This window comes from Athene cunicularia (genome assembly GCF_003259725.1).
Source record: "Athene cunicularia isolate RWA chromosome 28 unlocalized genomic scaffold, athCun1 chr28_part1, whole genome shotgun sequence".
NCBI lineage: Eukaryota > Metazoa > Chordata > Aves > Strigiformes > Strigidae > Athene > Athene cunicularia.
Window position 1 is genome coordinate 301743 of NW_020799139.1, and position 14525 is coordinate 316267.

The following is a 14525-nucleotide window of genomic DNA, read 5'->3' on the forward strand; positions in this document are numbered from 1 at the left end:
CCCAACCTCTGCCCTCCTCCCCGCAGAGGGAGCCCAGACGTGTGAAACGCCGCAGCACCGCCAACGTCCGCCCCACAGCTCCATACGCCTGTGCCCACCATCTCTGGCTCCCTGACTGTCTTCCCCTCAGAGAAGGGTGGGAAAAGGAGAGACACCTACTAGACTGCAAGGTGCGTTCTCTGACCTCCGGGGTGAAGGCGCCCAGGCCCAGAGCCGAGCGGGCGGCCAGCCGGAAGACATACTCAGTGTTAGGCTTCAGTTCTTCCACGGTGAAGGAGGTCGTTGGCTCGAAGTTCTTCAGCACCTGAGATGGGCGAGGGGGAAGAAAAAAATAAAAACAAACAAAAAGGAGCAGAGGCGAACCCTGCCCAGAGACACCTGCCCTACTCCCCTCTCTCAGCCACCTTGGGGAACGGAGGGCCGGGATGCTCCTCGGGGCCCCAACCTTTTGCGCTGCTCCTCTCCGGACTCACCTCCCTGCTGTGGTCTCCTTCCTTATAGAGGAGCTCATACTTCACTATGATCTCCTGGCGGGGAGGGCTCCACGACAACACGATGCTTGTCTCCGTCTTGGCTTCTGCTCGGAAGTTCATCGGCTGCCCAGGAACTGACATAGAGAAGGAGCCGATGGGGCAGAGGAGGCAAGATGAGAGACAGGAGAAACCGCATTAATTTGGTTAATTATAAGACTCCTACCCTGTTTTCTTTAAAGCCGGTGTGTGAAGAGCACATCAGCAGCAAAACACCACGCTCAGGCCCTTCCTTTAAGGCAGTGGAGGGTTAAATCCCACTGCAGGACTCGAGCATGTCCAGAGTTACAAGAGATGGAAGAGTCCTACCGGATACTGGAAGTGCAGGATGCAGCCCTTCCCACTAATCCCAGTAATAAAAGATTCTCAAAGTGGGAAGCCCATGAGCAGCCCATAGGGTTTCCCCATCAACACACCACGACACAAGTAGAGCACCCAAAAGAAGGCTGGGTGACAACCTGTGACTGGACACCTTTTGTTCTCAGCTCAACACATCTGCTGTGACACTTAGGGCTTTGTTTTCCTCCCCTTTTAGAAAAAGGCAAAACAAGGCTCATTCCCCACTCATCTTCAAGAAGGTAGTTTCTGGGTACTTTGAGTTGAGCTTCACCACTGCCTGGGCAGTGAGTGTTTTTAGGTCTATTAAAGACTTTTAGAAGCTGGAAGCAGTAAGATAGCTCACTGTGAAACACAGCACAGCAGAAATGGATTCTCTTTGCATAATTGCCTGCCCCACCCATTAAGCAACAACTTTTCTGAGAAAAAACAGATCAGAAATTATGCACCAGGCCCTCTGGCTCCAGCCACTGGACCGAGTGTCCTCATGGAAAATTATTTCTATTTTAACCAAATGGAACCAATAAAGAAAAAGGTGCTCTGGTGCCACAGCAGCCACAGTCGGTTAATGCTATAAGCCAACACCTCTCCCTCCTGCAGCCCAGGTTAGTGACACCGATGCTCACCTCCTTGCTGTGTCTTAACCTGGATGGGGTCAGAGAGAGGCCCGTCTCCCACAGAGGTGAAGGCCAGGACCCGGACTGTGTAGGTTTCGTCCTCGAGAAGGCTGCCCACCGTGGTCAGGAGGCTGTCATCCACGTTGTGCTTCTGCCAGTTGCTAACGGGTTGATCAGGCTCCATGGTATAATAGACACGATAGCCACGGATCTGCCCATTGGGCTCCACTGGTTCCTCCCACTGGATGATCATGGTGGTGCTGCTCAGCATTCGTCCCTGCACGTTACGGGGGGCACTGGCAGGAGCTTGTTCCCCAGTGCGAGTGACCACTGACTCACTGGGAGGCCCCTGCCCGATGCTGTTGACTGCAGAGACCCAGATCTCATACTCAGAGTTGGGGCTGAGCCCCCCAATACTGTAGCGCGTGGTGGTGATGTCCTCCTTGATCTGATATGGTCCATCCTGGCTTTTAGACTTGTATTCAATGACATAGTAGGACACAGGGTCTGGATTTCCAGAGTCCCAGGTGATGGTGATACTTGTGGCTGTCGTCTCTGTCACCATTGGCGTCCCAGGAGCCTTGGGGAGTGCTGAGAATCAGGAAGAACAGACATTTAAAAAAAAACCACATACGCTGAAATGGTGCCTAATTGGGGTAGTTAGGGCTGTAGGAGCCAGAGGCACAGCACCAATCACAGCGCGGCAGTTCAGCAAAGTGCCGCTGAAATATTATGAACCTAGTTAGACACTCTATTATCCTCCTTAAACTGCTCCATCAAAAGGAAAGTGTTCAGCTAAACATCTGGAATCATTAGCACAGGCTTCAGCTGCACATCCGCTGGCTCACACGGCAGTAAGGAAAAGCAGTTTCGCAGGAGCTCCTTCCTCACGTCACCAGATCTTCCGAAGCAGCGCGGGCAGCCCGGCTCCAGCACTGCTCAACCTCTCCGTGTTTAGTGTGCAGGTAATGGTACAGTGCAGACTGCGCTCTCCAGGATTTAAAAACTAGAAATACTTGGAGTGCTTCCTCTCAAGCCACAAACGCGCGTTAATATTTGTCTCCCCTGTCCCTCATCCAGCAGGCTACCTTTGGAGCTTGCGTGCTAAATGTGAGACACCTTTAACAGCAAGCTTTATGTGTTCTCTTCGCTACATGTTTTAGACCCTTTCCAGCCTCATCGTCTCTATACTTGAGCACCTCTAAGGCTCTAACTTCTCCTTTCATCTTCTGCCTGGGAAAGATTGCAGATGCTTATTCGCAGGAACATAAGGGGGAAGAGAACACAAATAAAATGACAAAAGGCAGAAGGTACCAGCAGGGCAAGATTACCCATCTGAGGAGACAGGGTAGTTGGAAGCAGAAGCAATGTATCTTACATAGCAGCTTTTTAAATTGATAGGATAAGATGGGGAAAAAAGGGGAAGGAAGGAAATACTCAAGAAAATAAAAAGCACCTCAGTCCAGCCCCAGGCATCCTTCTGCTAACATGTGAGCCCACTCCCTGTGCAAAAGCTCAGGATGAGCGTTATGTCGAGTCACTGGTCCCTGCTCGTTTCTGTTGTCAGACCTTCCTCAGTCAGATACACTGATACAACAGGATTCTTTTTCTTTAGCCCTCCCCTCCTCCAAAGCATTTCTCCTCCTCTCCCCCACCCGCCCGCATCCTCTCCCACCCCCTCTCTCCCCAGATCCCTCGTGGGCAATGCCATCACTCAGAGCAGACACCAGCTCATACAGAGAGCTCTACACTCACCCAACCACAGGGGCATCCTGCTTGGGTTTTAATACTCCCCTGCCGAGGACAGAATAGATTGAAGATTGCACCCGTGCTCCTCTTGGCAATTGCTAGCTGGAAGCTGGGGTTATTCCCCCTCTTGCTGAGGCAACAACGGCCACTAAGATGCTGGAACTAGGCTCTACTGCAAGGGCACACATGCCAGAGATCCTCAGGGCCTTGGCTGAATCTCTACCCTTGGAAGGGGATGGCATGCAGGCTTTAAGCCATCCAAGGCTCCTTGCAAACTGCCCAGCCAGCCTCATATCCCAGGACAAAAACAAACATGCGGGGGTTTGAATTGCAGTTTTCTCCATAACAAACAGCTCAGTTGTTCTAAAGCGAGGACAGATCTCCAGCCAGCTTCCCCTTCGCTGTGGATTTCTCGGGGGGGGGGATCCCCAAAGGCACATGCACAGATCCCAGCACATGGCACTCGTGGTGCGCAGGTTCGTTTTCTGCTCATGCTGACATACCTACAGGGGTACATCCAGGCTTGCAACACCACGGACGTACAGACATGCAGTCAGGCACCCACATGCCCATCAGCCACGTTGCTCCTCCTCCCATGCGCACACACACTCATGCACAACTCCATTTTTCCATGCGTAACTGCATCCCCACGCTCCTCACGTGCACATCAGGCCCAGGCTCAGCCCATGCAGACGCACAGACACAAGCAGAAAGGGGTCCCCACACATCACACAGCGACACCCCCACGCATGCACCGGTGACAGCTGACAGCCACGACCACGGCCCTACAAACGCTCCCGTGCGTCAGCGCGACACGTGCCCGCGTTGGCTCCGCCCACGTGCTCAGACTCTCCGACAGGATCGTGCAGCCACCACGTGCCCTGCACATCGACACACCCGTGCAAGCAGCTCGCACGCTTGTGCGTGCCCGCTCCTACAACCATGCAGCCGGGGAACCCACGCACTCGCTCACGCAGGCGTGCTCACACTCTCTTACATTTCACCGTGATCTGAGCAACGGCTTCTATGACTCCCAGACTGGACATGGCCACACACGTGTAGTTGGCTGAGTCCTTGACATCCGTGAGCTCCAAGACATTACGGCCCACGGGCATGTCATCTTCTGGCGTCAGGTCCTCTGCTCCCTGCATCCACTTGACGTATGGCATGGGCGAACCCACGGCCACGCAGGTGATGTTGACGTTGCCACCGGGCATGATTTCATGGCTGACAGGTAAGATGGAGAAGCGAGGGGCCACACGGCGAACTGTGGACGAGACGCACAGAGGTAACAAAAAAACAAAACAAAACAAAAACAAAACCAAAAGAAAACAAAAAACAGAAAGAAAGAAAGAAAAGAAAAAAGAAGAAAAGGGAGAAAAAGAAAAAAGAGCAAAAGATAATTTAAATATAGATGGGGTTTGTCATCATTTATTTTCTTCCTTCATTAAAAACAAAACGAAAAACAAATAAATTAAAAAATCAAAAAACAAAAACCAAAAAAATTAAACTTCAAATAAATTTTTACTTCACAAACAATATATAGAATATAGACATAAAAGCGATATTTCATAGCAACAGGGTTCCATTGATCAAGATTAGACCCATCACAGCACAGATAAATACACAAAAATTTATTAGCAATTTCTCATCTTTACTGGCAAGAGCTGGCATGGCGAGCGTCGAAAAATCTCCTCCACAGCCGCTGGGGCCCCCAGCTCCCCGCTCCGCGCCCCGGGAAACCTGCTCCTCCCCTTTTCCAGTGGAGTCCGACTCCCCTGTCCCCTTCTCCCACATCCAAACGAAATAGCCCCCCCTCCACCACCACGGCCTGAAACGGTCCAGGTGCCTCCCCCGTCTCCGGAGAGGGGCCCCCTCCCACCGGCCGCTGCAGAGGTGGGGTGGTGGCGAGGAGAAGGCCGGGATGGAGATGGAAACTTCTCAAGATTTTGCCTTGTTGGACCCAGAGAATACAACAAAGAGAGAAGTATCGCATCCCCAAACGCCAGAGAGACACCACTTGGAAAGCAGAGGTAAAAATGTGAGAGAGGGAGGAGAGGGAGTCCCCGGAGCGGGACAGAATTTAGTTAGTGTCTGCGTGTGAGAACCGTCCAGGGGGAGGCAGTCCCCCTGGAGCGAGAAAGAGTGTGGAAAAGATGAGAAACTCTAATGAAATTTTTGTGGTTTTCGGGTATAGAAACCCTAACGAAGCCTCTTTAAGATCTGACACGGTTCCATCGATAGATGCAGCTCTCAGAGTCACAAACATCATGCAAAATAGGTAAAAAAGAGAGAGAGAAAAAGATAGAAAGAGAGAGGAAAATGCAGAGAAATATTATTTATGGGCGGCTAGCAAATGCCCACATGGATACTGAATAGAAAGAGAGCGACAGAGAAAGAAAGGAAGACAAGGAGAAGGAGAACAAGGAGGGGAAGGGAGAAAGAAGAGAGAGAAAGAGAGGGGAGGGAGGGGGAAACCCACTTTAATGCTGCATACTTTTTCTAGCTGATGTGACCCAATGTGGTGGCTCACATTGTCACATCTCAGCCCTGGCGGAATAATAAATAGAATAGAATTAATAAGAAAAACAAGGTAATGAAACTTTAACGTTGAGAAAACAGTGACATGTTCTGTGCATCTCCTTAGCAGAGAGGTGGATGCAGCTTCCAGACCTTACACAGTAAGAACATGGACGCAAAGGGGAGGGTGCGGTTTCCTTGGCTCCATTTTCTGAACTAACTGGGCTGCCTGGCCGGGGTGGGAGCTCTTAGTTAGGGGTGAAAGCAGGAGAAAGGACAAAGGAGAAATGTTAAGTGGATCAGAGGGGCCTTGGGGAGGGAGCTGAGGGCAAGGTCCCATCCCACAAGCAAAGACAAAAGGATACGGACCCCGAGAAGTTGCAGGCACAGCAGCAGCCTAAGGAGAAAGGAGCGTGGGATTCCTTCAGCTTCAGAAACAGGTAGGGTGAGCGGGGGGGCAGGAGAGAGAGCAGTGCTGGGGGCCTGAAAAACATCTGTCCCTGCTGTACTATTCCCAGGCAACCTCTCTGAAAAATCAGTGGCAACCGTATCCATGCAAAAGCAATGCAAAGGCCGTCAGAGCTTAGCCTGCCGTCGCTCTTCCCAAGTCCTAGTGCCTTCCGATGTCCCCTGGAACTGATGTCTTGGGTTTTTCTAGTATTTATCCTCCAGCCCCCTTCCCTGTCTGCCGCTCAACATTACGGACCTCTTCAGATGGGAAGGGAGCTGCCAGGAGAGGCAGTGGCTGTTTTCCATGTAGTGGGACTTTTATTTGGTAAATGGAGGCCAAATATAGCCCCTGCCTCCTCCTGCAAGCTGACAAGGAGATGTCTTCATGGAAAGGTGGGCTCTTCCCACTGTGCTACCAGATCCTTTTCTGCACGGTTACCAGTACCCAGGAACCAGTACGGAGAGGCAAGGAAGAGAAGACTTCCAGATTTGCAGCATTAGGAGCTCAGAGATGTCAAAGGAGAATTCCTGCATGCATGGATTTGCAAAGAGCATGGATAGCATGTCCTCACCTCCAAGGTAGCTGGGGCAAGGACGGGAGTGTGGCAGGAGAGACTGCAAACTCACCTGGAAACTAGCACTAGTAGATGACTTTCTGCTTAGAGGAAGGTGTAAGGAGAGTGCCGTGGTATTTGCACAACCTCAGGCACCAGCACTGGCTTGAGAGACCAGGCAACATTCTCCTTTCCCCCTCCTGTCACACCGCTATGGAAAACTTTTAGCTCTAGACACAAGGGTACGTCCCTGTTGCCTACTCCATCCTTCTTGCCACTGTCTGCTTCAGGAGGTACCGCATTTCAGAAAATGGAGCCACGTGAAGACCACACTGGTCACAATCTGAGACAACATGGAGAGAACTTGAAAAGAAACAAGTGGGGTCAACATGCAGACAGATCTGGGGTGGGGATGACTCTTTTGAGGAGGGGCTGATATGTAACCTTCTGGAGAGGGGAGGCAAGGTGGGAAGAGGTGAGGAGAAATGGGGAGACACATGCCGGACAAGATCCGGTCAGCAAACAGCATCAACAGCAACAAACAACGGCAGGTGGGATGCAAACACTGAGTTGTCATGGAAACAGAACAAGACAATTAATTCAAACCGAGGCTAATCACAACGAAATAAAACTGAACTAAAAAAAAAAAAAAAAAAAAAAAAAGAAAAAAAAAAAGGAAGAACAAACCAGAATTTAATAACTGAAAAGCATCATTTGATGTATGGTGGAGCACTGAGAATCGGAGTCTGAAGGGAACAGACTGCTGCTGTCCGCGTGGTTTTGGGCAGGGAAGGGAAAAGATCCACTCACAAAACACAAGCTCGGGGCCCCGGAGCTGGAGCCGTGCAGAGCACGCTCACAAACAACTGCGAAGCAACTCTCCCCACCCTCCTCATAGCACCCAGGAGTTTAGGTCAGCTTGGTGGGGTCTCAGGGCAGCATTACTTTTTGTTTGGTTTATCAGCATTTGCCCCACTTAACTCATGGGAATCGACCAGCACATCTGGATGCCAGGCCAAAACAAGGCGCTTTCTGCGAAAAGGGATGATTTGGATGAGGGTTAGCAGCAGGCTAATGCAAGACCAAAATCAGGCAGTAGCACTTCTGCCCTGCATCCTGGTTTAAAAAAAGCTACACACGCCTGTGTGTGCACAAATATACAGACATCCACACACCAGTCTAGGACGTGAAAATAATTCCAACGTTAAATGCTGGAGAGCTCAGAGTGTCCCTAGATACATCCCTGCTATGGCTCAGGGCTGTGACAACTGCATTTACTGGAAGAGGAAATACTTATAGGGTTCATCTCTGGATACCAAGAACCATCATGCTGCTGATTGTTTTAATTGCTGTACCACTCCGATTTGGCTGCTGACATGAGATCTGTCAAGCTGAGAATCTCTGGGTCAGTGTTTAGGTCAGGGCCTAGGAGGAGGAGAGCAGTGGTGGGAAGAAGGCTTGAAGTGCAGCTAGAGACTGAATCAAGAACAATTTCAGCTCTGGGTCCAGCTGGGTTTCACACATTGCAGCTGAATGAAATTTTACATGTAAAAAAATGCAGCGAAGAGATTCCTTCCATCTTGCTATCCAATACATTCAAAGGACCAGAAAGAAAAGAAGAACTGTCCTCTCTGGAAAGGAAAAGTTGGGATGGGGGCATCAGGGCTCAACTTTGTAGACACTTATCTAATACTTTTACCCATTTCTAGTTTCAAGAAGCACCTTCCCTGAGCTTCAGGGAAGTCTGGTTCCAGGACAGCTTTGTCAGACCTGTTTTACGAAGCCAACCTTGCATGCATACACGTATGTGCATGCTCCATGTGCATGTGCAACATCTCCCAATATACACACACAAGCAGGCACACACAAACACACATTTTCAATGGCCAAAAAACTCTCAGGAGCTTTTTTCAAACAAGGATACAGCTTGTTATTGATAGAAGCAGATTTTAGAACTGGAGCTGGACATCTGTGATGCAAATCAAACTACTTCAGTGCAGAGAAGCCATTTCTTAAGTGCAGTTAGTTATGAGTCTGTTTAATATTGTCTGTTGGATAAGTATTTGAACGGGCAAATCTGCACCCCAAATTTGGCTCAACAATAGCTTCATTAGAAACGGAGCAGATCCGTAACTTTTCACACCCTTGTAAAGCCAATTGGTTTTGTTGCTGCTCACGGATGCAGAGATTAACCCAGTTTGTGTTCTGTGAGTGGCATTTTCGGTGCATTACTCTTTCCAACAAGAAGGTACCAATCAACATCACTAAAGTTCCCCACCACCACCACTCAGTTAAAAAGAGAGCTGGGGTCCACAAGGTGAGAGATGTTTTTGAAAGGGACAGATTTACAGACCTGATCGGAAGAGACACTGGGAGATCCAGGGTTGACTTTTGCAACACCAGAATCCATCCTTAAAATGTGTTCCCAGGACGCTGCTAGTGAAAGAAATCTGAGGACCAACCAACCAGTTTGTGCTGAGGAAACCCACTGGTTCCACTTTTTAAGCCCCTTCCAGATTAGCTCAGGGAGAAAAATGTTGGAGAAGGAGTGAGGTGGGGAAAGGAGAACGTAGTACTAGACAAGAACCCGTCACTTCAAACCCCGATTCACATTAAACCAACTAAAAGATAAACATATTTTATATCTTAAAGAAGAAATTAATTGAAAAAGGAAACAAAAGAAAGTGAAGTGACTGGTTGAAAGCACCAAACAAAACCAAATGGTATTAAACATTTTGACACTCAGCAAGCTGCTGCTCCAAATGAGGTGAGAAGGCGGACATTATTGGCCATTTTGGTGAGACAGGAGTCATTCCGTCTTGCTCCAAAATGAGGAGGGGGTAGGGGAAAGGGTGCCAAAATAATGTGCAGCCTCTACATTATTAGTGAAGCTTAGATTACACCTGTCCTCCCCTCCCAAAAGGTGGTCCGTCCCTGCCCCTGTGCTGTCCGTGCAGCCGCCTCTGCCTTCTCCCTCTCCCATTCCAATTGCAAGTTCATTCCGCTGGGGCGAGACGCTGTTCGGGTTTGGATTTCCGACCTCCGTCCCTCCAGAGGACGAGATACTTCCCTCCTCATGCCCATCTCCTTCCTAATTTCCTTCACGGTAAATAAAAATAAATAAGTAAATAGGTAGATAAATAAAGAATGAGACCAAGGCTCGGATTTGGTCTGGAGGAAATCCATTACCTTCCCAATCATTGTTACTTTTCCACTTAAAAAAACACATTAGTTGAGTGACAGGCTGGCTGAACATCTCTGGTCTTTTGTAATTCTTTTTTTTTTTTTTTTTTTTTTCTTTTTTTCTGTAGCTTTTTACAGGATTGAATATAAAATAATCTGAACCCAATTGTATTTTCAAGCAGCTCTGTAACATTAAACACAGGCTTTACGATTTTATTTTTGTGATTTTAATTTGACAAGGTGTAATCTAATTTTTTCCCCTAAAACAAAGAGAACAGCGATGCAAAAGGTGTAAGAGACACAGGCAGGCAGAGATTTCGAGATCAGTACAGCACAGTGTTCCTGCAAAGTGCCCTCTATAGAGAGATATTCATATATATATACATATATATACAGTTTTGATTTTTTTTTTTTTTGGGGGGGTGGCTTTTTGTATCCATTTCCATTTCCTGATACCCTTGAGAAATCCTTCTGCAGAAACACAGCAAAGTTGTTTGTTTGCTTGTTTGCTTTTAAACTAGAATTTCAGAGCTGAGGACACCCCAAACACGGACAGGGCGCTCCCCCACACATGGAAGTGCTAACACGCTTAAAAATTGGCACAAAACTCTCCCTCCCTGAACTCTAGCCCCTGGAAAATGACACTACAGGGGCAGCTGTACAAACTAGTGGTGGTTCTGCCTCCCTCCTTTTCCATTAAAGGATTTATCAATGCTAGTCTAAAAAGGTATTAAAATCCCTACGTTTTAAAATATCATTGTTTTGACCTCGTAGCTATTTGTTAAATCTATAGTGCAAGTGAAATGATTTCCTTCTAACCTCTAAATGGCATTGAAACCAAAAAGCTTAGCAACCATTCCACTTGCCTGTTGAGGGATGGGCTGAGCAACCAGCAGTTCTGGTTTGATGGTCAAATTACACACGAGCCAAACTGAACCCAAGAGCAGGCTACAGCCTAAATTATTTGTTAAATTAGTCACATTTTAATGTATTTTGAAGCTTTATTTCCTGAGGTCCTAGGCACACTATTTCTGCATTTTCTATGGGTTTTATTTTAATTGATTTCAATTAGTTTTGCTATTACGTGTTTAGCCCTGGCTTGTTTTCATCTTTGGTCTCGCAGTGAGTTGAGGTTTTCCAGAGAGCTTTGAAAAATATTTGAAATGTTCTCAGCAGGACCTGGGCTGCAGAACCTGATTCTGGGTGACTAAGCACTGCACTTGACTCCCACAGCAGAAGAGGCAAGGCCTAAGCAGGCACAGCGAGTGCACTGTGCTGTTTTAAATGCCTGCTGCACCGTTTCAAACTCCCTGGGCTTGAAAAAAGCAAAGCGACAAGGAGCTCGAGTGACGGGGAAAAAGGATTATCCCTGCAGCACCACAACTGCTGCCTTTTGTAACTCCTGACGGGGCACCACCATGTGAAAGAGGGGAAAATTTTTAATTCTGGTAAATTCAACCATGACAATTTGCCCTGTGCCAACAGCAGCAGCTCGGCATCCTCAGAGGTTGCTAAAGCACAGCCCACACAGCTCTACAGTTCATTGTTCATTCTTCCTTTCCCTTTGTAATATGGAAGAGCACGCAGAGGCAGTCAGTCCTTACTCACAGCGCTCTATCTTGAGCCAAGCAGCTGGTTATTTGGATCAAAAGAGAGTAATCGAGGTGGAAGTCTGAAGCTTTCAAAATTAAAGAGAGCTACAAAGTGCTCCGTTTCAAGGGGGCAAAACAGCTGTGGCTGATCCTGGGCAAGCAGACGTATGCCCTCTCTGGGGGAAAGCCTGGACCTTGCACGTGTTGACTCACTGATGCTTGGAGAAAAATACTGTCAGGTATGAGCGATTCAACCTGGTTTTATCCACCGAAGTGGAGTAAGCATCACAGCACTTTTGGGCAAGACTCAAAGCCTCTTCAAAAGGGCAAAAATGTTTCCTCTTCCACTCTAGCCGAAAGAAGGCCATACAGCTCTCTGCGTGGAAGCTACAAAGCAACATTTGCTTTCTGATTAGCTATGAGAAGTGCTAGGCTCTCAAACCAGCCTCCCCTCTGCTGAGCAAGGCCTTGCTGCTGTGCAAGGGCAGGAGTGATGCTCTCAAACACCAGCAGCTAGACAGACATCTCTTGATCCACAGGACTTGGAATCTGTCCTTTCCTGCAGTCGCTCTGGGCCAGAAGTTTGACAGTTATTTGTGTCCCTAGGGATACAGAGAAGCATCCAAAGAGACTTTTGAAAGCCAGATGAGTTGTATAGCTCCCCCAAAAAATCAGTATCCCCATCTTAAGGTGTGCTGACTTGTCCAACAGAACTGTGTCTTTCTTTTCACTGACTACAGGTGAAATCTGGACAACTGGCTCAGACCAGAAACTTTCATATGCCCTAGGCTGGTGGCAGAATTCATCTTACCTACTTCTGATCTGCTTTTGTGGGTCTCCATAAAGATACTTCTGCATTTGACTTTGGAAATTCCCTGTCAGCAGACTCTCTGTTATTTTGGACCATGGCATGATCTGATCTGTAATAATATACAAGTCAAACCCTTAACCAAGAATATCAAGGCCATGCCCATAACTTCTAGCAAACCATATGAGCTCTTTTAGCCAGGTATCAAGTCTCTATTTCCTCACCCAGTGTCATTCCAGCCTATCAAGACTACATCCAATTTAGCTTTAGTTTACTGTTGTTGATATTATTATTATTATTATTTTTATTGGCTCTTAAGGAAGAATTTAATCTTAAAACCTTCTCAGATCACAAGAAATTCTAGCAGCAGCAGCGCAGTTTAGACAGTTAGAAATACTTTAGAAAAGGTAAAATAAACAAAGAAAAAACAATGGTGTATAAATCCCTTTTTAATTGCACCTAAATCCTGAAACTCCAACTCCTATTCATGAAGGAAAATCCTGTAATTAGTAGTGATTATCACCTTTTAGTCCTAGGCAGGAGGGAGGTGGGATGGGAATACCTCATGTCAAATACTATTCCTTCTCTCTTGCTCTTTTTAAATAGAGCATTGGGGCTGGGGCATGTATTTTGGCTATTGTTGGCATCACAGTTAGAAGAGCCACAGCTGGCCGCTTCAGAAAGACATTATCAACAGTGCAGCATTTCGGAGTGGTACCCTTGTATCTAAGGGGAGAGGGGGAGAGACTTGAAAGGGGGAAGGGGGAATACCAGCACTGAGGGTCCGAGCACTGAAATCTCAGCATTTTAAGAAAAAGAGAAAGACAGACAGAGAGAAAGAGAGAGATAGAGAAAGAAAGAGACAGATACTGTGTCAATACTGCACTGGATTTCTCAAAAATCACACAGCTTTAATACCTGTACACTAGGAAAGCCACTCCTTTGGTAGATTATTGAGTAGTGAGGACTGATGGGCAGAGGGAAATGCATCAACAGGGAAAGGAAGGGCATTCAATTCCGCAAAGGGCAAAAGCACCAAGCACCAATGGTACAACTAACACACTGCAAAAAACCCACCTGTTTACTATCCCATGTGGCTCACCCGCTCGGGATGCACACATGGGAGGCAACAGAAGCTTAATGGGGATAAACAGGGAGATGAGAAGAGGGAAAAGAGGCATTTTCAGCTAGAATGTAACTTGTCAGATTTCTTGTTGCTGTTCACAATAGAGATGCAGCTGCCAGATGTGTCCCGGCAGCCTCTTTTGTGTCTACCACTGCTGCACTTCTCTTTCCACGCTCCTTTAGAAAGGAGGGCTCTACCTCCTCTGGACCTGGCTGGTTTTTAAGGTGCCTGTAGCCAGGCAACAATGGTTCGGTGACAGGGAAGAGCGAGCATAAAGGGGGAGAGGCAGAGCCATGAGATCCAGGTACCCTTCTGCAGAGGGTGGCTGGTGGCTGCCCTTCATTTCCGACACTGGAAGGACGAGGCTCTCCCCTCCTGCAAGGGAATCTGCCAAGCTCTGCTGGTGAGACCAGGCGCTGCCTGATGATGGGGCTCTCCACGCACACATGGGTGCTCAAGGAGAGACAACTGCGTGTGATTCAGTAAGGCAGCAGGAAGATTTCTGTCTCTGCCCATCCCGGGCTGAGAGATCAGATCCCACACGCAGTGTCTTCTGTGTTACTGGGGGGAAATGGCCTGTTACCAGTGAGCAAGTTCTGCATTGCTAGGGAAGCCCTTCCGAGCAGGGATCAGGGTTTTTCTTTGTGTGCAGGATGTGGAACAAGAGCCACACCTCCAAGAAATATATAAATAATAATGTGACCCAGGGTCCGCTCTAACTCTTGGAACAACACCCTGGCTTCTTACCATCTTTTCCACTTCCCAGATCCCTCCCTCCCCCCAGAACAAAGGCTCGTCCCAAATAGCAGGGCTTCCATGGACAGGCGTTAGAGCTGTGTGACTCCTTTCCTCCTGGAGGGATTGAGGAGTTCAGTTACCACCGGGTGGGCAGGAACACTGGCTTCTCACAATGCGTTTGGAATAAACTACAGCACAGCATAACCAATCGAAACTGAAACAGGAAATCAAGAGAAAGCAAAAAACCCAACAGAACAAAAAATTTGGAAAGTAAATCCACTTCAAATAAACCAGAATTGTAAAAAAGGAAAAAAAAATTATA

The 14525-nt window shown here is 47.8% G+C and overlaps 1 protein-coding gene across 23 annotated transcripts in view; it reads right to left on the bottom strand.

Moving 5' to 3' along the window:
- Nucleotides 1–14525, bottom strand: part of PTPRS (protein tyrosine phosphatase, receptor type S) — a 152324-nt gene that overhangs the window by 42993 nt on the left and 94806 nt on the right. For 14 of the 23 annotated variants that reach the window (XM_026865014.1, XM_026865010.1, XM_026865027.1 and 11 more), the window contains 6 exons: nt 10707–10715; nt 7201–7203; nt 4230–4499; nt 1493–2074; nt 474–607; nt 160–304 (listed from right to left, as the gene is read on the bottom strand). In XM_026865014.1, the coding sequence (XP_026720815.1) occupies nt 160–304; nt 474–607; nt 1493–2074; nt 4230–4499; nt 7201–7203; nt 10707–10715 (1143 nt within the window). The remainder of the gene's footprint in view (nt 1–159; nt 305–473; nt 608–1492; nt 2075–4229; nt 4500–7200; nt 7204–10706; nt 10716–14525) is intronic. The other 9 variants (XM_026865028.1, XM_026865024.1, XM_026865023.1 and 6 more) reach the window with 1 other exon arrangement.